Source organism: Molothrus ater, chromosome 21 (assembly GCF_012460135.2).
Source record: "Molothrus ater isolate BHLD 08-10-18 breed brown headed cowbird chromosome 21, BPBGC_Mater_1.1, whole genome shotgun sequence".
In the NCBI taxonomy this organism is placed as follows: Eukaryota; Metazoa; Chordata; class Aves; order Passeriformes; family Icteridae; genus Molothrus; species Molothrus ater.
The window spans coordinates 10,385,550-10,409,262 of record NC_050498.2 but is presented as its reverse complement, the minus strand read 5'-3'; the positions used below and the strand labels follow the sequence as shown (position 1 = coordinate 10,409,262).

At 47.7% G+C, this 23,713-nt stretch overlaps 1 protein-coding gene across 11 annotated transcripts in view; it reads left to right on the top strand.

The window, feature by feature from the left end:
- The window catches only part of MSI2 (musashi RNA binding protein 2), a 210,276-nt gene extending 188,334 nt beyond the window's left edge, over positions 1-21,942 (top strand). For 4 of the 11 annotated variants that reach the window (XM_054517060.1, XM_036395402.1, XM_036395400.1 and 1 more), the window contains 3 exons: positions 12,944-13,152; positions 15,021-15,098; positions 17,184-21,942. In XM_054517060.1, the coding sequence (XP_054373035.1) occupies positions 12,944-13,152; positions 15,021-15,062 (251 nt within the window). In that variant the 3' untranslated portion in view covers positions 15,063-15,098; positions 17,184-21,942. Of the gene's footprint in view, positions 1-233; positions 326-12,943; positions 13,153-15,020; positions 15,099-17,183 lie in introns of those variants that run through there. The other 7 variants (XM_054517059.1, XM_036395405.1, XM_036395407.1 and 4 more) reach the window with 6 other exon arrangements.
- The last annotated feature ends 1,771 nt before the right edge of the window (positions 21,943-23,713 follow it).

The window sequence follows — 23,713 nt, the reverse complement described above, 5'->3', positions numbered from 1 at the left end:
GCCACGGCGCCAGGGGCTGCTCCCCACCCCAACCCCTGGCACATCTGGATTTTGGGCCCCAGTCCCGGCTTGCCAGTGCTGCCTTTGAGCCCTGCGCCCCAACAACCCCTTACTGGACTTTATACTTGCCAGCTATAACAAATCTCGTAACGTGAGCTACTGACCTTGATGGTGAGTGTGAGCAGTTATGTTTTGTTGTTTTCTCTCTTGCTTGGTTGGGGCTGCTGTGAGAGAGGGTGTCTCTGAGGCAAACTTTCCGGCCTCTCTTACACTCGGACGTGCACACCTCCTCTCAAACACTCTTCTGAGCGCTCTCAGCGGGAAGGTTTGTCCACACCTATTAATCCTCTCTCAGTGTCCAGCTTCTTGTTAGTAGCAGCTGGTTGCATGTTTTTTGCTTGTTCGGACGAAACGGTTCAAGAAACGACTCATATCAACTCTTGAGAAATGTCTCTATTTTTTTGTACACTTTCTTTCTTTTGATGTTTTTTATTAATTTCCCTTACTTAAAAAACAAAACACCTGTCGTCCCGTAAAACATTTCACATCTCCCCTTGCCTGTTCTTAGAGTGTATGTATCTGTGGGACTGAACTAAATGCATGCACTGTAGTAGTCGTACTGGTAGCAGTAGATGTAGTTGTAGAACATGCATTGTCGAGTTGATATTATAGGCACCATCAACGCGAACGAGCGTGGCAGATAAAAGCAGAGCCTTGGTCTGATTGAAAGCGTAGGGATAACACAGCAGAGAGCTGCTGATGGCTTGGATCCATAGAGCCCTATTCGTTAAATCCCATTATCTGGAAGTTTAAATTGAAGCCGGCTGTAGGCAACCTATACCCTCTGTACAAGAACCCGCACATGCTCTTATGCTGATAGTAAAACTGACCTTTTTTTAATTCAAATTAACCCCCCTAGGAACTGAAACACTGACTATAACCGTATTCTCTTATTTTTATTTTGTATCCAAAAGAACCTAAGATATTTTTCAAATCATTTTACAATCATGGTTTCTCCATCAGCCTGTTACTTGTCCATATTAGCCCATAGACTCATTCGTTGGCGGTCGTAGACCAGATGTGCCACACGCAAATCACTCCATTTGGGAATCCAATAATTCCGTGTGTGAGGCGGCTCCGTGCAGCCTGTCCTGAGCCACCGAGTGATTGTTTGTAGGTCATAAACCTTAAATCTTATTATGCAACAGAGACTCCGAGCTAGTGATGGGTCGTACTCATTGCCATGTCACCCAGCTTAAGGGAACATTTTTAAATGAAGATTTAACATTTCATAAATATCAGCATGAGGAGTTCGAGGCAAGTTCATCCTCTGTGCCACGAGCCAGCAGTGGCTTTGCTTCTCCTGCCTGGGTTTCTGTGCTAAACTTGGAAAATGCAGAGACGGCGCTGCAGTCAGTAAATCCAACAGATGGTAATTGAGATCCTGAATTAGGCTTTGGTTTATTTGTTGTTTAGTTTGCTGCTTGTCAGAAAACACCCTGATGGGAGCAGAAAAGCTCCTCTCTGGTGTGGTCACTCCTCTCCTCCTCCCCATGCCCTGGCCATCCCCAAAGCCAGCTGTGCTGGGTGGGAACCTCTCCCTGCTCTGCTGGGCAGAGCCACACACTCATTAATGCACTTCAGGCAGCAAGGGCTTTCAAAGGAAATAAAATATCCAGAGTGGGCTTTCCAGTGTAATTAAGGATTTGTGTCTGCTCCTTACCTCTAATAGAGCATTGAGTAAATCAAGCAAACAAGCACTGGGGCTGACACAGTGCAAGGTGAGCTGAGCTGCCCCTGGTGCTGCCAGGGAGATGAACACCTGTGTGCCAAGGCAGGGATAAGGTTCCCTTTGGATCTCAGTTTTCCAGGGAAAAGGGGAGCCCGTTGTTCATTGCACCCCAGCACCTGATGAAGTCAGGAGTGTGCCTGAAACTCAGCAGAGCGATAAATTGCATGGGGTTGAGGAAACCTTGTCTGACTCCTAAGGAAGGTGCTCCAAAATCTAATCTACTCATAATTTAGCAAATTATGGCCATGAAAAGGGGGACAGTGGTTGGGCTGTGTGTGCAGGGGGAGAGGAGCTGCCATGGGCTCATGGAGATGTCAGGAGGAGCATTTCAAATATCCAGCCATGAACCAATTTGGGATTTCTACGGCCCACTGGGAGGACTCCCTGGTGGCACGGTGTCTCTGGTGGAATGGCTCTCCCTTTTTTATTTTCCTCTATAAAAGTACATAAAGTTTAATCCAGGCTATGTAATCTCAAAAGCCAGAACCTAACAAGTGGACCACTTGGGAGCAGCAAGGGCTGGAATTTCTCACTCCACTGGAACGCCAGTAATTACATGACAGAGCCTGGCGGGTGATGCTCTGGGAAATTAATGGCTGCATTGGATTTTATCCTTTGCTTATCTCCCTGGCAGAGGCAGCGCCTGCTGGGGAGCACGGCGGGTGGCCAGGCAGGGCCCCCACACTGGGGGGGCTTCGGGGAGGGGTGGGAGCAAGGGAAATCATCCTGGTTTGAACAGGAATTCCATCGGCCAGGCTCGACACGCAGCAGCCCCAGTTGGTGAATGCACTCTGGAGGAGCCACTCCACATTCCCATGGGTGGTTTTTTGTTACTGACATACTGGGAGCCCTACAGTTACTTGTCTGTCTACTACCCCAATTTAAAAAATAATAACAATGAAAGAGGCATCTTTTCTGTTTGGCTCAGAAGTGCTGTGCTGCTCCAGGATGGGAATCCCACAGGTCCTTTTCACAGCAGGCTCCAGGCAGAAGAAACCCTGGGTCTTGTTTTACTGTAGGATGCCACTTTTGGATCTTTTTTGATCCATGGGGGACTGAGCTTCTTCCTGCAGTGCCGGGGAGAAAATTCAGTAGATACGAAACAATTTGGTGCTGCTGCTGCTCGACCTTGGCCACAGCAGCCAGTGTTTGACAGGGCACTGGGCTGAAGTCTATTGAGGTTAAAATACATCAGCTTTAATCAATAATTTTGTAATAGAAAATCTTGTGCGCTTGATAAATCATCTCCAGTGCAATTAGTGACCACCTCTGAAGTGCAGTTGAAGTTAATCTCTAGCAAATTTAGCCGGTAACTTTTAATAGTCTTTGCCATCAGGAGAATTATTTTCCACGGGAAAATGCTCCTCAGAATGCTCATCATGCTGTTTTATTTAGGGAGAAAATCTTCTCTGTGAGGGTGGGGAGGCACAGGTTGTTGAGAGAAGCTGTGGCTGCCCCATCCCTGGAAGTGACCAGGAGCTGGAGCAGCCTGGATGGTAGAAGATGTCCCTGCACATGGCAGGGGGTTGGAACAACTTTGGTACCCTCCAAAGCCCTGCCACAGCCAATTATCCATGTTTTATTCCCTTTCTCCCAGCGGAAGCTGGGGGACAGAGCTGTTGGCAGTTGTAATTAGACTTTGTTCCCTGCAAGATGCAGACAAGTTGTTGCAGAGCTTGAAGTGGGGTTTTAGCACGTGCTCTCCAGGGCATGAGATCTTCCAGCACAGGATGGTGTCCCGTGCATTTTAATCCCTAAACAGGTAAAATGCTGCCAGAGCTGAGGGTAACTTGCCTCTCCAGCAGGCTGTTACCCATTAGTGGAACAACTGCTAACTGTGAGGCAGCCCGCGTTGGACTGACACTCTACTGTCAGTATTTTCACGCTGATTCTCTCCCCAAATGCTTTAAAAGTAAATACATAATTACAGTGATGTTTTTTCTCCCTCTCTTCTCTCTGAAATAGAAGGCTGCCAGAGGAGCAGAGTAGTTTTTCCTTGCAGCAGATGTTGGTGTGCATCTGGCTCCGTGTGAGCTCAAGAAGCACGGTGGGTTAGGAGTTGCCAGAGAGTGCAAAATGGATCTGCAGGTATATAAACCTGAGCTGTTTAAAAATAATGAACTCACAAAGCTGGGGCCTTTGTGAGCATTTCCTGATGGTTAAAAGAGCCCAGAACTCTGTGCCCTGACCCTGACTGGGGTGTCAGCTGCCAACAGCGTGGCTGGTGCCACCAGCTCTCCCCCGGGCACCATGTGCTGGGCAGCAGCTTGCCTGGTGCAGAGCCTCCCACAGGACTGGGGGCTTCCAGGTTGGATGCCTCTTCTGTTTCCTGGATAACCTCCCCGTGCTCCTGAGCATACCCTCAGCCTGTGGGATCAGCAGTGGAAAGGTGCCCCCCAGGCAAGGCTCTCCTGCTACTATGACTTGAATTATGCAGCAAAACAAAGACCCGTTTTTTGTTTAATTTTCCTCCTGTATTGTCTGTTATTGTACAAAAGGCTTCAATTTCAAATTACAGGAGTGATAGCCAGTTAATGTGGTACAGTGGGAGGCCGGAGTTGCTGTTGCTATGGCAATGGAGTTCGGCTCATTTGTTTTGTAGATGAGTAATTACTACGCAATTAGAGTAGGCTAAAAATAAAGGGGCCTTTTGTTCCCTCTTACTCATTAATATTAATAAAAGACCTGTCCGGGCTGTGGTAAACAATTAATGCAGATGTGGTTGCCCATGGTAGAATTAACAGCAGCTTTCCTGCTCCTCGGCATGAGGTGAAGGCGCCGGCATCACCTGGCTCAGCTCTTCCTTCATTTTAAATGGAAAAATGGTTACAGAGGGGTCTGTGATATCCCAGCAGCTGAGCTTTAGCTCTTATTTGCCAGTTGGATGGGTGGTAATAAGTGTTAAAGCTTGGTGTGCAGGCACAGGCAGCGGGAGCAGCGCTGGGGTCGGCGCCTGCGACACAGCGAGCGCCCGCAGCCGCCGAGGGCCCCGCCAGGAACCCAGCAGCAGCAGCAGCTCCTGGTGCTGACAGATCCTCATTCATCCCCCTTGGAGAAATGCCAGGGCTGGAGCAAGAATCTTGCCCAAAAACCTGAGCACAGGCAAGGACAAGCGGGGTGCTGCTGAAATGACTCCAGCACGGCATGTTACAAACACAGATCGACAAAAAAGAGTGTAAGGAGCGGTCCCCCGAGCATTTGATGTGAAGTAAAAAGATGACAGTACCCTTAGCCTGGATATTAGGATGAAATTCTTCTCTAGGAGCGTGGGCAGGCCCTGGCACAGGGTAGCCAGAGAAGCTGTGGCTGCCCCTGGATCCCTGGCAGTGTCCAAGGCCAGGCTGGACAGGGCTTTGAGCACCCTGCGGTAGTGGAGGGTGTCCCTGCCCATGGCAGGGGGTGGCACTGGATGGGCTTTAAGGTCTCATCCAAACCATTCTGTCATTCTGTGAGGTATGTAAACATTAATTACATCACATTTTAAATTAGCTGTAAAACCAGTTAAATTGGCAGGAACCACTTAGGAAATGGACTTGACAGCATTTTTCTGCCTCCTTGGTTTATTTGTGAGGTCCGGCTGAGCTGGTGAGCATCCCGTGCCTGCAGGGAGGGACAGTGGAGCAGCACAGAGCTGGCAACAGGGCTGATGAGTGGTCACCTGCTCCCTGCATCATCCCTGGGCTGCTTGGCACCCCTGGAAAACACCATCAGGAAGGCAGAACCTCTCCAAAGGGCAAATACCCCAGCCCAGAGCCCTGAATCCTCTGCTGGGGGGGGCTGTGGGTGCACAGAACCGCATCCCTCCCAAACTGTTTAACTAATGGAGGGAATCGTAGCAGAGCCTTTGTAAGGTCGACATTTGTTTGTTGTTAAGGATCTAATTAGAAACATGAGAGGAAGCTGAATGGCTGCTTGCTCGGCTAATTAGCGACATGCACGAAGACCACTTTGAACTTCAAGGACACAAAGCTATTAGCGCTTACATCAAAAATGGATTAAACTTCTGTGCTTTCATAATGATTAAAGATGAGCCGCTGGAGAGGAAATCCTTTTGTGAGGCTGTGACAAGAGCTGGCTCCCTGGCTGCAGCTCCTACAAGCCAAGCTTTGTGTGGCCTCCGTGTCGCGCCCGGCCCCGCGCGAGTGACACCACTAACACACGCTATGGAAAATGGGATTAGGCAATAAATATTGATCGTTGGCAAAAAGTTACAGCTGAGCCGCAAAGTGCAGCTATTTGTCCTGCAGGAATTAGAGCAGCTGGGCTCGAACACGCTGAATTTTGTGCCTTCTGCAGATTGGTGCACATCAGCAGCTTCCAGATGTGGTGGATGCCTTGGATGTGTTAAGTGCAGTACTTAGTAGAGCGCAGGGGCTCACATGCAGCAGTGGGTTTGTGGAACACCGGCACCAGATGAATTTTTATCTTGCCTAAGCTTGTGGAAGCTGCCCAGCTCTTGCTCGGGGCTCATCTCAGGTAGTTCAGCAGTTGGTTTGTGTCGTGCTGGGCTGGAGGAGCAGTGTGGTGGGAGGACACTGAGGCTGCAGCAGGAACAGTTTCCTCAAGATCCCAGGTGCCATTATCACCCCATTGTGCCCAGCTCCAGGAAGGTGGGCAGCACTCAGCCCTCCCTCCTGGTTCCCACTCGCTTCCAGCCGTAATTGCCAGCTCACCACCCACTGCTTGCTGTCATTACCCTGCGATATTTTGATGTGTGAAGCCATTTCCGAAGGGGCTGCAGCCGCAGAACAACCTTTGAAAGTGTGACTGCTGCTAGAAAATAACGTACAAATAGTACGTTGTTAGGGCAGATCTCGGTGTGCCTCAGCCTCATCACGACTTATTTTGCTGATGAGCCCGACAGTTGTTGTATTTTCCTTTTTCTCTGCAGGGCCAGTGTAGCTGCAGGGGAGGGATAACCCGGGGCAGCCTGGCTGCTCCCCATTACGGAGCGTGTTGGGGTGACAGGGAAGGCACAGCTCTCGCCTTTGATTTTCCAGGCAGGACCGAGCCAGCTGTCATCTGCAGCTCTTCACACTTGCAGAGGAGCCGTGTCTGCCACAGGGTTCTTAGAGAGAGAGTTTGCTTTTCAAGTCTGCTTGGGAAGAGCAGGAGCAGAGGGATGCAGGTCCCCATGAGAGATGTACAACATGGCAGCTCTCGTCGTGACGCCGGCGTTATTTGTTTTCCTGGTTTGTCTCCCACTTTCGCTTCCAGCGAGTTGGGAGCTGTTTGTACCTTGTTATTCTCCAGAATATCTGTGTGTTTCCAGCTCATTATTTCCGAGATGTCCGTGAGCTGGAGCATTGATCCGAGTTCGAGGTGCGCCACACGCTGCCTCCCACAGAACCCACGCTCTGTAAAAGCTTGGGCACGAGGAAGCGATGCTTCCATGGCTCAACCTGACCACAAAGGAAGGGGTTTGGAGCTCTGTGAGGTGATTGGTGTAGAAAAAAAGAGCCTGAATATGAATGTTTATTTCTCAGTGCTGTGGCAGTGCACTCCTGCAGCCTGAATAGGCCACTGAGAACCAGGAGCACCGATGCCTTATTTCAGACTGGCATTAATTTGTACATCCAGTCCCGGGTAAATGACATTCTGGTTGTTAGCAGCTCTGAAAAGCAAGGTACAAACTCCCATTAACTTCAGCCCTGACTGCACAAAGAATTAGCCTTGGCCAAGCGATCTGTAACATGGGTGCAGCGCTGCTAATGATATTTATAAGGCTCTGAGCACTAATGATGTAAGATCTGCATGCGGTGCTGAAGTTGCGCTGGTTATTTAAGGTATCAGCGTCACGCTGGGAGTGCTGCTCTGTTAGTCATGCGTGCGACAGCGTGGCCATCAGGGCTCCCCTCTGGGACACTCGGTCCCCAGGGAAGGGGGGACTGTCCCCTGCCACTCGCTGTGGTTCTGCTCCGTGTCCTCTGCAGAGGCAGCACAGCAGGCTGGAATGCTTGGGGACAGGTGATGCTCCTGCTGTGAGAGTCTTCTCTGAAAATCCAGCAGAAAATGGACCCAAGTGGCTCAAATTCATAAATGTATAGAATCCTATAGCAGGGTGGGTTGGAAGGGACCTTAAAGACCAACCCAGTGTCCTGGGAAGGGACACCTTCCACTACACCAGGTCGCTCCAACCTGGCTTTGAAATGAAATGCCACCAGGCTGTGGGGCAGCCCCCTGTCCCAGCTGGGCTGCTCAGTGCCCTGTGCCCTGCCTGCTCCCATCCCTGCCAGCAGCATTCAGTGTTATTATATCATTTACTCCTTCGTGCTGGAAGATGATGTTTGCAGCATGTTCTATGAATTTTTCATAAAGATAGAAAAACAGACTAATCTTGTGAGCTTTGAGTCTTGGTGGTGGGTAATGGCTTTGATTTAAAGCATTTTGTCTTAATGATAGTTATATTGAAAATTTCCTGCTGCTTTCAAGCACGTTTAGTTATTATCATAAACATTGATGGTGGAAATGCCTGCCAAATTGTGCGTGGCTGTTTATGGCAGATGAGAGAGTCATCCAGAAATTATAGCTCTGGAGCAACAAGTTGTGAAGAAACCTGTTTGTGCAGGAATCCACCCTGAGGGCAGTGGGACAAGGCAGGAACAAGGAGGGGTCTTGGAGGAAAAAAGGGCTGGAGATGACCAGCTCTGGTTGTAGGGTATGCTTGACAGGAGATGAAAAATGAATTTATTATGAGAATCATAGAATCATTTATGTTGGAAAAGACTTCTAAAATCAGTGAATGTTACTTTAACCCCACACTGCCAAGCTCCCCCATCCCTGCAGAGCTGCTCACCCCCATGCATGGCTGCCCTAGGACAAGGAATATTTTAGTGGTGCCTAAGTGGGTTTTTTGTCATCAGGTCCCATTTACTGGTCCCTAAGGGCCTGACTGTCATCCCAGTACCGTGTGAGTTCCCCCTGTAGGACAGTGATGTCAAAATCCTCACGTCTCTTCTCCTTTTCCCTTCCTCTTTTCCTTCATCACTCATGGCTGAGTTGGGTTTATTTGGGTGAGATTCCAGCATGGCTCAGTTGAGTTTACTTGGGGGGGATTCCAGCATCCAGCTTGTCATGCTCTGCCCAAGCCCAGCAGCCTTGGGGTCCTTGTTAGCAAATGCCAGCAGGAGCCCTGACTTAGAAATATCTCAGCAGTTCATGGAGGGAGAGTTTATCTTCCAGCACTGACCTTTGTGGTTGAACACAGCTGAAGGTGTGGGCAGGGTCTGTGTGAGCGTGGCAGTTTGCAAGAGAAGGCTCCAGACACACATCCCTGCCTCCTGCCCTGCCTCAGCCTGGGCTGCTTTGGCTTCCAGCTCTTGGCTCCTTGACACAAAGCACTTGGCTGAAGGTGGAGGAGCATCCCACACGCATGTTAAATGGGGATAAAGGCTCTGCTGAAGGATGGGCTGAGATAAAGCCTCACTGCCTGAAGAGGTCCAGCTCCTGCTGTGCCAGCCCTGCACAGCAGCTCCCAACTCCACAGCACCAATGTTGGCATTGAAAGATCCTGCTGGGGCTGCTCTATGAACCCACATTTTTTATATCCTTCTGTGTCCCCTCTCACATTCCCTCAGTGCTTTTCAGTGCTCCCCAAGGCACTGTGGCACTGGGCAGAGTGGGCCTGAGGCTCCCCAAAGCCTGTCCCTCAGGCTTCACCTGCTGATCAAAATTCACAGGCTCAGAGTCTTCTCTGTAAGAAAAACCACAGCAAATTCAAAGTGAAGCAAGCAAGACATTAGCCTGCCCTGTTCCGTCACTGCCAGAGCTGCTGGCTGCTGGCCCTTGATCTCCATCAGCACAGGAAGGAGCTTCTGTAGTGCAGGGATGGAGGATGGCTGGGGCCGAAGATAAAAGGTGGTTGGCTGTGACTTACAAGCACATCTAATCTTTGCACATCTCTCCTGACCTTGATCTATCACAGGGCTTCCTGGGGACGCTTGGGATTGCGAGTTTTGCATGGAGGAAGCCTTTGAGCTGGAGGTGCTTAGGCACAGGCTCAGAGCTGTGAAGTTGCCCTGCTGCAGGATGGCTTCCTGTGCACTTGGTTGGGAAATGGCACCTGAAATGAGTCCTTTGCTGCCAGGACTTCCTGAGTGCTGGCAATTCTTGGAAGGGGAGCAGATGGCCCTGCTGAGTCAGTCTGATGGATCCAGAGTCAGGGGATTCCTGGTCAGGTCAGCCCATGGCTCTGGGGACCAGGCAGCAGCTCAGGCTTTGCTCCTGCTCCTGGCATCAGGTCACAGTCAGTGTTCCCTCCCCTCCATGGACAGCCCAGTCCCCTGGCAGTTCTGCAGCAACAAGCTTCCAAACATCTGCCCCCAGTTCCTGTTCTTGCCATGGGATGTTGGTGGCCAGGGGAAAGGCTCCAATTCCTTCCAGCCTGCAAGGAATTAATGTGGGCTCTGCAATTCCCACAGTTCACAGCAGCCTTGGACAACTCCTGACAACCCCCAGCATCAGAAATTTTGTCATAGGTTTCCAAAATGTATTAACTTTTCTTGGTGATGCAGTATCTGGAGTCTGGAGGATTGCAGACATTTTTCCTTATTCCTTTTAGTGTCAGGGTACTCCAGGTTTGTGTAAAACAAACTTTTGTTTCCAGGCAGTTCTTGCCAGAACACATCAGGATTTGCCTGTGGGGAAGTGGTTCAGGGCCCCTTTGCTGTTGTGATGGTCAAGGTGCCTCTGGCTCCAGGTGAGCTCACCTGAGCTCCTGGAGGAAGACAAACACTTAGCAACTAACCATGGCTGAGCAAATCATTTCAATACAGCTTTCTGAGCCTCCTGCTAATTCTGCGAGCTTTCTGTTTCATTTGTAGGGTCTGGAATGAAGTGTTGGCTCTGGAAAAGCTTCCAGCTTTTTCTGTGGAGTTTTCAGGCACCACATGGAGAGGTGCCAGGGCATCCCAGCCTCCACACAGCCCTTCCAGGCAGTGGAGCAGCCTCTGGCATGCCCGTTCTCCCTCCTGGGAGCAGTGTGCAGTGTTGAACCCTGGTCAGCAGATGAAAAATTACCTTTCCATTCCCCACCTGAACAACCAACCCACTGCCAGCTCTCCCTGCAGGTGTGAAAGCCTTACCTCCAGTCTTGAGAGATGCAAATGAGAGTGGCCAGGGTGGGATGTGGGGTGTGGGGGCACAGAGAGTCTCTCTGGTTCCTCAGGTGGTTGTTCTGGAGGTTTCTGTGGGGTTTGCAGGAGTATTTTACTAACAGGCTGCCCTGGCCATGCCAGGTCCTGCTGTCACTCGGAGCAGCCCAACTGGGTTTTCTGTGTGACTTGGCAGGAAAATTCACATCCATTTTATTGAACCAAAGGGAAGAAAAGGGGGAAAAGTGCTGGCTTGTAGTAATAAAGGGCTTTGGAACATCTCAGCTGGATATTTTTTCTTCACGAGTGAGAAGGCCAAATGTTATCTTGACATTTAATCTTTAATAATAAAAAAAGGCTCTTTGTTTGCCAGCGAAGTCCAAAATCTGTTTACTCTCTCATGCCTTATTTCTTTGAACTTGCTAGCTTAGATGTCCTACTTACCCTCCCCTGCTACCAGTGCAGAGCTGTGGTGAATCATTTCTGGTGCAGAGCTGCCTTCCCTGTCAGCACAGAGCCACCAGCTGCCAGGTGTGCCTCACCTGCCCACCTCAGTCATTTGAGAACTGGGGTCCCTCTGGGTGGGCGACGCAGGGGAAGGGGCCAGGGCAGCAGAGGTGCAGCCTGTGCCCACCCCAGCACTTTGGTGAGAGCACAGGGCTGGCTCCAGGAGAACCCTGTGGTCAGTCCATGCAGCTCTGGCCTGGGCACAGGTCACTGCAGGCCACCAGACCTCATAACCCTGGTTTATGTGGAGATCAGGGGGAAGTTGCAGCCAGAGGAAAAGGCTGAAGTAGCCTTGGGGCAGCCTGGAAGGTGGGGATGGAGGTGATGGGGTCGGTGCCCAGGGGTTTGGGGCAGGCTGTGGTGTTGGGCCATGTCCAGCCCCGCTGGCCATTGTGTCCTGGCGCTGCCCACGGTGGGGACACGGTGGGGACACGGTGGGGGTGGGCAGAGCAGGCTCCCTGTGCCCCCAGGGGCCTTGCAGGTACCACCCAGGTGTAGCTCCAGCTTCCCGCAGCCATCTCCATCCAGCTCCTCCCAGTCTGCTGACTTTTCTTTCGCATTGAAACTTCTTCCTCATAAATTCTACATCCAAGAGCAGCCGTGAGAAATGCCAGAAGCCTGATCATCTAACATGCTTTAATATCTAAATTTCTTCTTCAGTATCATTCTTATTTACATTGTTTTTCTTTCTCAAAAAAAAAAAAAATTAAGGGAGGAAAAAAATTAAATTTTCTTTTACTTCCACATTAGGAGGTGAGTTGTCATCCACCCTCTGGAATTCTTTTTTTGCTTTTGATCTTTATTTATTTGTTTAATTTTGGTTGATGTCCCAAGCATGGTTTTGGAGACGAAGGTAGGTCTTCGCTCTCCAAATCAAAAGGAAAAAAAAAAAACCTAAATAAAACAACACTCTCTTTGGTCATATTTAAAAGAGAAAAATCCAAACTGTTCCATTCCATATCATTTAAAGAAAAAAAAAAATCAACTACTGAACTATTTCTACAGCTTACTGATCTAAAAGGGCGGGTTTTTTCCAAAAGTATTGAATGGATCCAAAAAACGATTTTCCTAGATGTGATTCAAGTTATTTGCTGTCAACATTTTAATATCAATATTACCACAATGTGTAGTCTCAAACTAGTTCCTTTGTAGTTTGCATGGGATGTGAATGCTGTCTCGGCGTGCCCAGACCTAGAGAACTTGTTACTACTGCATGAGCATCAAGTCAGATGTTGAAAAATACCTATTATATTTTGTGATAATTTGGTGAAAATGAGCACCTCCAGTCTCTGGTTGCAGTAGTGTGTTGAATGATTGTTCTTTTTTTTTTTCTTTTTTTTTTTTTTTTTATATATATCCATATATATATTTTTGGAGCTCTAAGCTTCGTAGTAGTCCGGGCTGACTCTTCTCCAGTACTTGCTCTCCTCTCGCATGGCCTTGGTTAAGTGTTAGAATTGGGCCTAGGCTGTTTATTCTGGTGTTTGGCTTTGTAATTCCGGTGCATGCCCGGCGTCTGGCCTCATACCCAGCTTTATTCTCTGCACACCAGTCTTGAATAGCTACAGTGCTCAACCGAATTTTGGCGCACCCGCTTCCCCGGCAGGCTCCACCCCAGCGCGGCCCGGAGGCTTCCCCGGGGCCAACAGCCCCGGGCCCGTGGCGGATCTCTACGGCACGGCCAGCCAGGACTCCGCCGTGGGCAACTACATAAGCGCCGCCAGCCCGCAGCCGGGCTCGGGCTTCGGCCACGGCATCGCCGTAAGTACCCCGTGCTGGGGGCTCGGGGGGTTTGGGGGGTTTGGGCTGAGCTCCAGGGGGTTTCAGGGCGGTGGGGACCCCGTGGCCAGTGCGGCTCCTCGCTGCCAGAACCTGCGAGCCGTGCCCGACCCGTGGGTACCAGCTGGATTGTGGAGCAATCACTGATTATTATTATTATTATTATTATTATCTGGGCATTGCAGCTGGGATTGGCAAGGGGGAGAACCTCCAGAATCATCAGGTCCAATCAGCCCTTGAGAACCAATTGCCCTTTTATCACCAATTTATCATTATTACCACTAATTGCCACTTTAACGAGATTATACTTCCGTGGGGGCACTGGCATTGTGCCAGCATCAAACCATGACAGCCGAATGTTTTGCAGAGATAAACAAAACTCCACAACTTTGTGAAAGTTGTAATGTTTCCAGGGATGGGGACTCCACCACCGCCCTGGGCAGCCCATTCCAGTGATTAATCACTCTTGCACTGAAGAAATTCTAAGATTAATCACTCTTGCACTGAAGAAATTTTGTCCTAATATCCAACCTGAACATCTCCTGGTGCAAACACTCCTTTGGAGCCGTCTGCAGCCAGACATGACCTGTCTCAAAGAGAAATATTTAATAAATACGGGATTTAAATCCCTGCTTGTCCACATGGGCTTTACACCAGCCCAGCTACCCCTCCTGGCTGCTGCACCCTTTGGCAGGCACTGCAACAGTCCCTGCTCCCCCTAAACGAGCAGAATCAGCTCATTAATTTGGCTGGTGGGACCCCCAGCAGGGGGACAGGACATGTCCTGCTCCTCTTCACCTGTTTGCTGATGTTTGGGGTCCCTCCCAGCCCCCAGGAGCCGCAGGTTGGAGCGAGGGGCCGGGCTGGGCCGGGGGGTCCTGGGAGGTGCCTCCTAACGCGCCTAACGTGGGGCTGTGATTGCACTAATGAGGGGCAGAGATTGGCTTAACAAGGCTGCACGTGGCTGTGTCACCTGTGTGTGAGCATGAATGGGGCTGGGCTGCCCCGTGGCACCCCAGCACAGACTGCAAGGGAGGCTCCTGCCCTTTGGGAGCACAGGCAGGAGCTGCATTTGTCTCCTGCACAGTGAGGAAGTGCAGAGGCTCCCCTGAAGGTCCCTCAAACCCAGAGGAGAACTTCCCTCCCTGATGGAATTGGATGGGGGGAGCAGGAGTGTGGTGCAGACAAAGCTCCTGGAACTGTTATTTTTATTGCAGGAAAGACAAACAAACTCTCTGCCTGGCTTTGTGCCCGTGCGCTCAATTCCCATCCCGGGCCTGCCCCTCCCGTGGTCACACCACGGACGTGACAATCCCTGTGGATCAATTCCAGCACAAACAGGGAATGTTACTGCTCTGCAAGGAGCTGCATCCGTTCAAACTGCCACCTCTCACCACTTACAACACCTCTTATTTCCATTTTTCAAGTGAAAGGACACCAGGTCCAAGCCTGGGTATCCAGATTTGTCTGCACTAACACTGCCCAAAGAACCATTTTATAATTGACTTGCAGATTGGTAGCCTCTTAATTCCCCCAATAACTGCAAAGAATCCCATAGCTTTTATTACATATATATTTATTTAACACTCTCCATTTACTAACCCTGGTTTAAAAATAAAGAAGGGAGAACCCCAAAGCTTATTTTTGCACCTGGGGGAATGAGAAGATGATGGTCTTGGAAAGGTGACCATAGGGCTGAGCACACCTGGTGACCAGAACAGCTCTTGGAAATCCCTATTCATGCTGGCAACACAGTCTTTCAAGTCCTTTGATAATTTCTTGGCAAAAATTAATAATCAGCTGTTCCCATGTATAGAGCACTGATGAACTTAACAATTGTACAATTTTAGGGACCTTTGATTGCAACGGCTTTTACAAATGGATACCATTGAAACGTTACACATGGTTGGTTGCCATCTCACTTGGAGGTATTACAGTATATCCCATTTGTACTTTGTGCTGAACTACCATCTCCCCTATATTTACTTTAAGTGAACAATTTTTTATCTTCATTTCGTCTTTCCTTGGCCTTTAATCATTCCTTTCTGTGATTTGTGTTACTCAATTCAACCTCACGGGCTGGAAACTGGAAGACAGATCCAAAGCTAAACCAAAAGTCACTTTTTCATCTTCATGATGCTTCATGCAATAATTTGAAGAGGCAGAAAACCCAGGAAGCTGTGGGGAATCACCCCCAGTGCCGGCAGCCAGAATCCCAGTGGGATCAGAGATCTGCTCCCAGCGCACTGCTTTAAAAATAGCTGAGCCCCACTGCTTTATTACTGAGAAACCATCATTCTTAATTAAGTGCTGTACCAAATATTACAGCTAAAAGATAACATTGTAACTTGTAACCATAGAGCAATTATCAAGATTAAAAAAAAATTAAACCTGAGCAAATTAAATTAAAGGCATTACCTGAGCACCGCAGCCCTGGATCGCTGCCAGTTTCCTACCCTTTGAACTAAGCTCCAGTTAATTAAATGTTTAATTTTTATTTTTTATTATTATTTGGCCTTTGGCATATTCATCTTTGCAAACAAATATTCTTAACACTCGGAATGGAATAGATTAGAAAATGCAATGAGAAGCAGAAGTTATCCCAATTAAATGGCACGGGTCTGCCTCCAGAGCTCTGGGCCCGGACAGGCAGATGGAATGGATGTGGCAGATTTTATTTCCCTGCTTCTTGCCCGGTATTACATGATCAATGTCACATCATTTACGTTCAAAAATCAGTCTGTGAAATTAGAATTAAAGTTAGTCAGGGGGCTGGGAGCTGTGGAAAACGTTCGGAGACTTTAAACTACATAAAAATAGATTTATACGTAAACAAAGGGGGTTTCTACTTACTCTCCATCTCCACACACACCCCCAAGATTACCTGAAATTGTTCTGTCAATTGATTTGCTCCGCCAAGGAGTGTTTTTTATGGGAAAGAAAAAAGTGCCATAAGCACTCTTGCTTAATCCCAGCTATTACTTGCACGTAGCAGGGCCTGTTCTGTGATCAATTTGTCAGAATCCTTCACGTCAGCCTCTGGAATAGTGAGGTGGTACCCGAGGCCAGCTGGAGCCCGGGCAGAACATCATCACTCAGGCTAATAATGCACAGCCCTGCCAGCCTGATGGGCTGTAATCACTCCTCACTCACACAGCCCATCACTGCAGCCATCACTCACTGGCCAGGCTGAGACTCGAACCATTAACGACTTAAAAACAAAGTGCTTTTAATGTTGCTCATTACTAATTAAAATAGATTTGGAGAGGAGGAAATGAGCCTTATTATTAATTCCTCGAGGAACACTGGCTTTGAAACGCTTGTGGCAGCGGCTGCTCCTGCATCCCCGGGGCAGGATTTGGCTGAGCTGCGGGTCCTGGGGCAGGGAGCAGTTTCCACATCCCTGCAGGATGCTGCTGGGACCTCACCCCAGCACAGCTCTGTGGGGATGGGCTCTGGAGGTCACCACGGAGCATCCTGTCCTGGCCCTCGTCCCCGGAGTGGCTGCCTGCAGAGCCAGTGCCCCAAATATTTATATTTCTCTATATTTATATTTCTAACATAAATAATACACATCATATATCACAGCTTTAGGCAGGGACGGAGCGTTGGAGGCTGAAGCTCCTGTATAAAATAAATCCTGGCTGCCTCAGCCTGCCCAGGTAAAACTTGTCACCTTCGAGGTACTTCAGAGAAAACCCATTTTACCAGAGCTGGGTGAATTCATGGCAGAACAGATGCCTGAGGAGCCGTTTTTGTCCTGGCCATACATCAACTCACATTTTACTGTTCCTAAACTGGAAATAAGAGCAGGGACTACATGAGACCCCCTCTCCCATGGGGGCTGTCCTGGGAACACCTCAGCATTCCAGCCCCCTGCATCCTCCCTCGGGGTGGATGGGGCAGGCTGTGGCTGCAGTGTTTGCAGACACTTTGGGGTTTTTTGGTTAAAAATCCTAATTTACCTCAATTAACTCCCTCTCCGTGTCCATGTCCACCCTCTCTCCACGCAGAGTCTCTCTGGATGTCCGGGCAAGACAGGGCGAAGTTTCTGAAGGGGCCCACGGTTGGGTGATCTCATCAGACTTTGAGCACTACATCATCATCACCATCACCATCATCATCATCACCGCCAACGCAAACTGGAGGTGGCACTCGAAGGACTTGGGTGGTTTAAAATCTCTCTCATCATCTCATGAATCTGCTGTACTATAAAAACAACAGCTTTTAAAAGTATGTATATAAAACCCATTTCTTGTTCGTTTTATTTTCTCGGTGGGTTCCCCCCCCTCTTTTTAAGCCTCTCCAAACCCACATCTTTTCGTAGCCTTTTGGACATAGTCTCGTAGCCACGTAGTCGCAATTCTTTGTGTATGTAGCAAGAGCCTAACCATAGTGTAACTGTTATATTAAGGGGTTTCTTTTGCTTTTTCTTTCCCACCTCCCCTCCTCCTCCTCCTCCTCCTCCTCCTCCCTTCTGTTTTACGTAGTCGTTGTTGCTTAAAGGATGCTGAGATGGTGACAGGAGCCTGGGCCGCGGGGGAGCGGCGGGCAGGGCACGGGGAGGGGGGAGCAGCAGGTTCTCTGGCCCTTCTTTTCCTTTGTGGCGTCTTGGTTACTCTAATTCTCTCTATTTTCGGCAATAAGGCGAGGGCGACAAACTTTTTGCGCGTCCTTTTTCTATATAAGTGCTTTTTTTTGTTGAAAGAGGTGATATAAGGTTTTTTGAAATTGTGAATTCTGAAAAAAAAAAAAAGAGAAAAAATAATAAAGTGCTGTAAATACAATTCCATTAACTACATAGAAACTATTAAGAAAGAGAAATACAAACCTATTTTTGTGATGGAGTCAGCCTAAGGCAGTTTCTCTATGGAAATGGAGGAGAAAAGAGAAGGGAGTTGTAGCCTTTGGGAGTGGCTGCCGGGGGCTCTGGTGCTGTGGGACCCTCCCAGCCCACCCAGGTCACACCAGCAGTTTGCTCTCACACGTGCACAGCTTACAAAGGAACAGTCTCGTGGGGTTTTTATTTTAATTTAAAACCTGCTTTTCCCAAAACTGATCAAGAAGCTACGATTTTTCCTACTTAGCGCATTTACGGTTCAAAGCACACCTTGATTTTGGTTGTTTTTTTTTTTTTTATTTTGGTTTTTTTTTTTAATCATTGTTTTAAACTAGATCAACTTGCTGTCCAGTCATTTCAGCTGCTCTGGGCACCCCATGTGGGCAGAGCAGCGTCCAGCTTGCATGGTTTCCTTTATTATCCATCACTTTCTGTATTGTCAAATTAGAAAGCAACTTTGGTTGGTTTTGATTTTTTTTTTTTTTTTTTTTTTTTTTTTTTTTTGGGAATACCTCAGTGCTACAAGTTTCACCCTAGAAGCAACGGAAGATTTTAATTTATTGTAGTTGTAAACAGAATTTAAAAGAAATAAAGTATAAAACATCATTGCACTGTGACTGGTAGGGGAAAAACTGACAGTTTCCTATTTGCACATGTTTAATATTTGGCTGTTATATATATGGTCCTCTGTTGGGGGAGGAAACTTATGAAGGATATTTTTTAATTTAATTTTTTTAATATTGGTAAATAGGCCTGCAACAGCAAACTAGAAGTACAACATGGTAGGTGGCATTAAGAACATACTGTAGTGTGGATATATTTCTTCTTTTTTTAACGTAATATTGACAAGTTTTATTAATATTTTTTTAAATTGTTACGTTTATAAATTTGGTACTTTAGGTACAGCCAGTATAAGACACTGAATGCGACATTTGTTAAAAAGAGCTGCTGCACTCCTATTTTTGTAAATTTTACTAACAAGTAGACTAATGTAGACATTCAATAGACAAGGTAGAGCAAGGCATCTTTAACAAAACAAGGCACCATACTGCTAACCGAAAGGAGAAACCTTGTTTTTCTTGTTTTTAAAAAAAAATCATGCTTTTTATGTAATATTTTAGGTTTTTTTCTTATTTCAGAACAACCAGGTTTAAGCAAAATGCTGGACGCTTTTTAAATATTGAGACTTGATCAAGTAATAAAAGAAATAAAACCGAATTCTTTAAAAAATAAAAAGGTAAAAAAAAAAAATACTACGAACCAAATTCCCTGTGATTCAGTGTGCCGTCAGGGAATTTTTTATTGCTATTTTGTCAATGTTGATGATGTACTGTACTACCAGTTGGTTTTCCTCTCCATTCCCTGTCACCTCATAGAATATTCTTTGTTGATCATTGTTGTATGTTAATAGTGTATAAAATGGCTTATCTTGTAAGAGTGCTGTCCTGATGGTAGTGTAGTGAATTTTTCCCCCCCTCTTTCTCTCTTCCTCTTCTAGTACATATTGGTAGGTGTATCGTAATTAAGGTTAAAAATTTAGATGTAGTTATTCAGATTTAGGACCAGTAAGGATAGAACTTTCTCTTATTTAAGAAAAAAAAAATGCTAATAATTTTGGGAAGGTTTTCCTTTTTTGTTTTTTCTTCTCTATTTTCTTTCTGTGCTTTTTTTTCTCTTGTTTATTATTTTTCTTTTGTTGATCTGATGCGGTTTCAACTAACCAAAGGTCTCACAATGTTAAAAATGCTGGCAAACTCTTAAGGCATTTGTAGATCCCCACCCATGACTTTGGAAAGGGGATGTGCCATACTACCTTAAATGCTAATGCTAGATATGCAAAACTGGATTTTTTTAATTTATTTTTTAAAAGAGGGAGGCACGGTATATTAAAACGATTTTACTAAGAGAAAAAAAAAAAAACATATTTTTTTAAGAATGCTCAGAAGAAATTGCTAATCTGTGTGAATATGTTTTAGATGTTTATATACCTTTTGAGAAGTCCCAGTGGCCCATAGCACAAATGTCGTGGAATCCAAGATGTTTTGATGTGGCTACCTAGACTAAGGTTCACGTTAGTCCCCCACTCATCTAGAAATCAATTTTGAAGGATTTTTTTTTTTTTTTCCTTTTCCTTCGTTCGTTTGGGGGTTTTTTGTAAATTTTTCAGCGCAAAGGTTCAGCTCCACCTTTGTTTTACTCAAGCCCAGGAGGGAGTGAAGGATGGTGGAATCATGGCCTGGTTTGGGCTGGAAGGACCCCGAGGCCCACCCAGTGCCACCCCTGCCATGGCAGGGTCACCTCGCGCTGTCCCCAGTGTCCAGCCTGGCCTTTGCCCCCAGATCTCCAGCTGGGGGGACCAACAGGAGCCATTTCCACCACCTGGGCGACCTGGGCACCCAAAGGGCCAGGGGGCCACGTCCCCACCACCAGGGACATTCCCCAGGAGCCACAAGTGCTTGGGACCCTCCCCTCCAAATAACCCGAGTCCTTCTTCGGGACTGGCTTGGTTAAGGCAAAGCCTGATCTGTCCTTTGGGGTTTTTATTTTTTCTTACACTTCATAAATGTTCATTTTGAGTTGAATTTGTAGCTTGGACTTTAAGGTAGCATGGCTCTCTTTGCTGTAAGTTGATTTTTTTTTTCCATTGTACAGCAGCGTCTGCTGGTGAATGTCACACATCTTGCTAGGCTTAGTTAAATCATTGGGTAATTGTGGGTGATAACGACCTGAAAGGTGTTGGGATTTCTTTTCTTCCCTGCTTTCATCTGTAGTGTGAATGAGGGCTAGCGACTCCAGCCACACGTCCCTTCCTGTTTCGTTTCTGCCATTCACTCAATGCAACATAATCAATAATAAAGCAATATAGTTTACTACATTTTTACTGAAGGCCAGCCATGGTTCTGTATGATATTGCATATGAAACTGTTTACAAAAACAAAAAAAAAAACAAAAAAAAAAAAAAAAAAAGAAAAACAACACTAACTCATAGCTGTCTTTTACGCTATGGCGATGTCTCTTGGGTGGAATCTTCTGAATTCTTTTTTTTAGTGGTTTGGTTTGTTTTTTTCAAAGCGACATAGTTGAGAGACAGGGAGAAGTGAGGTTAGTGTCAGAAGAGCCAGGATGCCTCGCAGACACACGGGCACAGACACTGTAGAGTTTCCTACGTGCAGAATCCAGCCGGCCCCGCGCGAACACTACGTGAGGAGATTCTGTAAGCTAAGCAATACTTTAATACTGTAATAAAATTACCAAAAAAAACACAATAATAATAAATAATAATAATAATAATTTTTAAAAAGGAAAAAAAAAAAAAACTTAGTCTGAGAAAGCAAATCCTCGTGATGGGTTGTCGGCCCCCCCCAGCAGTCCGACCGTGTTGTGTGGAGAGCTCGGTGTCCGAGCAGGGCCCGGTGGCCAGAGGGGTCACCCTGGCCCTGAGGGGTCACCCCAGCCCAGCAGGGTCACCCCAGCCCCGGGCTCCTCTGTCCCGTGACCGTCGTAGGTAGCACCCCCGTCATTCTCTGTCGTACGAGGTCTGAACTCCCATCAGTACTAGGATGCAAGTCAGCATTTCAGGTGGTCATAAATGTACCTAAATAAACTATGGCACAGTGGCAGGCCTAGCCCTTCCTTTTATACTTTAGTATGAACTGATGAGAACTTTGGTAGTGACTTTTTTTTTATATATATACATATATATATGTATCTATATATATCAAGCATCTTTCAGGTCTCTGTGTATGGCTTTCTGAAGCCCTGTTGTAAAATACTATGTGGATGGGGGTCTCTCACATCACAGATGTGGAAAGTATAATTTTATATTTGTATTTTCAAATAAATAAGTTTGTGAAAGGTTTCCATCCTCTACTGTGGTCCAGAAATCAATGTGTTTGTCTGACGAAAAAATACAATAAACTGTTTTGAACAGATCCATGGAGTCCATTTCATTGGGGGGGGAGAATATTTATCTCTGGGGGGTGAGATCAGCCCCATCACTCCAAAACTCATCACCTTGTTGCCTGTCCTGCACATCCCTGCCCTGTCCCTGTGCCCCAAGGCTGCTCCCTCATCCTGTGCCCTGCCAGGCACACCTTTGGCACCATCAGCACTGATCCTGTTTCCAGGAGGGGCAGTGGGTAGCCCAGTCCTGCTGGATAAATTCCCAGTCCCCCACACCCTTGCTGTGTGTTTTCCTCACGGGAGTGACCCCCTCTCCCAGCTCAGTTCCACCAGAGGCTGTTTCCCTTTGGCTCTTGCCCTGGAGCAGAGCCAGCTCCCCCCAGCGCTCCTTTGGCTGTAAACACTCATCACTCATTAGTCCTTGTCCCAGGCTCACAGGTGCCTTTCCTGGGGAGAACAGGCTGTGGGACTGGGCAGGGATGGAGGGATCCGAGGAGGGGTCCATCCCCCCATCCTGGGGTCCCGGGGGGCTCAGCCTGCTGAAGGTCAGGATGCAGGACGGGCTCTCTGCAAAGCAGCCAACACATCAAGCCCTTAATGGGATTGATGATTAGTGGAGCACCGAGGGGAAAATTAGATTAGGAAAACAAATGAAAATAATTTCGGAAGTCATGTTTGTTCGGGGTGGAAGGAGCTTCCACTGCGAGGGCTGCAGGAAACGATTTGACTGCAATCCAGAAGGAAAAAAGGAGCGCGGGTCTGGAGTACATTAGTGTGGTGGGAGGCCGGGAATAGCAGCCACTTAACCCTGTCATTCAGCAAACATTAGTGAATTATGAGTGTATTATATGTGGGTGATGTGTTTTGTGCGAAGCCCGCGGGCCCGCTGTAGCAGCGCTGAAATGGGGGTGGGGGTCGGTGTCAAAATGTAAATTTTTATACCAGCTCTGGAACAAAAATAAGATTTTGTGTTCGCCTCCCAGCTACTGAAATCAAATTGCAGCCGAAATCAGAGTTGTAAAATAAGCAAGAATTTCCCTTCCCTGTCAAATTAGTGCCCCGATAAAGAAAACAAGGGAGATAAATGTGATTTACTTCCTCTCCCTCCTGTCATAAACATTTATGGCCGAGCTGTAACGCTGAGCTGCAGGAGGCAGCTGGGGCCACTGGGGTCGTGCAGTGTCACCCCCGTGGGGGTCTTGGGGCCCGAAGGGGACCTTGTACCACCTCCCATCCTGTGCCCCCAGGACCCCGCCCTGTCCCACAGGCTCTGCCGTACCCCAAGGCACAGCTGGCTGTCCTGGCTGTCCCAAAATCTCAGAGTAAACCCCAGGTTTATTAACTTGGAGGACTTGAGCACCCTCTGCTCTTGGGCAGAGCCGTGCATCCCCCATCACGCAGCTCGAGGCTGCAGCAGAACCCAAGGCAGCATTTGTTAATTATGAGCTTAAGCGCTCCCTTTCACGGCTATTTACAAGGGCCGCCTCGTTATTAATACAGAATAATAAAACAGAGGGGTTTAAAACTCATTTGTTCCACTGGGTACCGGTCCCTGTGGTGGCACGAGCCTGGATGCCACCCAGCCTGAGAGCACCGAAACCCTGATGGTGATGAAACCCACCCCAAAAAACCCTCCCCTCTTTACCATCCTGCATTAAATTATTTCAGATACCGTCAGAAATGAGCAATTCCAGCAGCTCCACGTGCCGAGGGCTGCAGTTTTCAGCCGGTCACGAGGCGGTGGCAGCGCCTGGGTAAGGAGAGACACTTGTAATTCATTAGTGCTTTGCAAAGGGCACC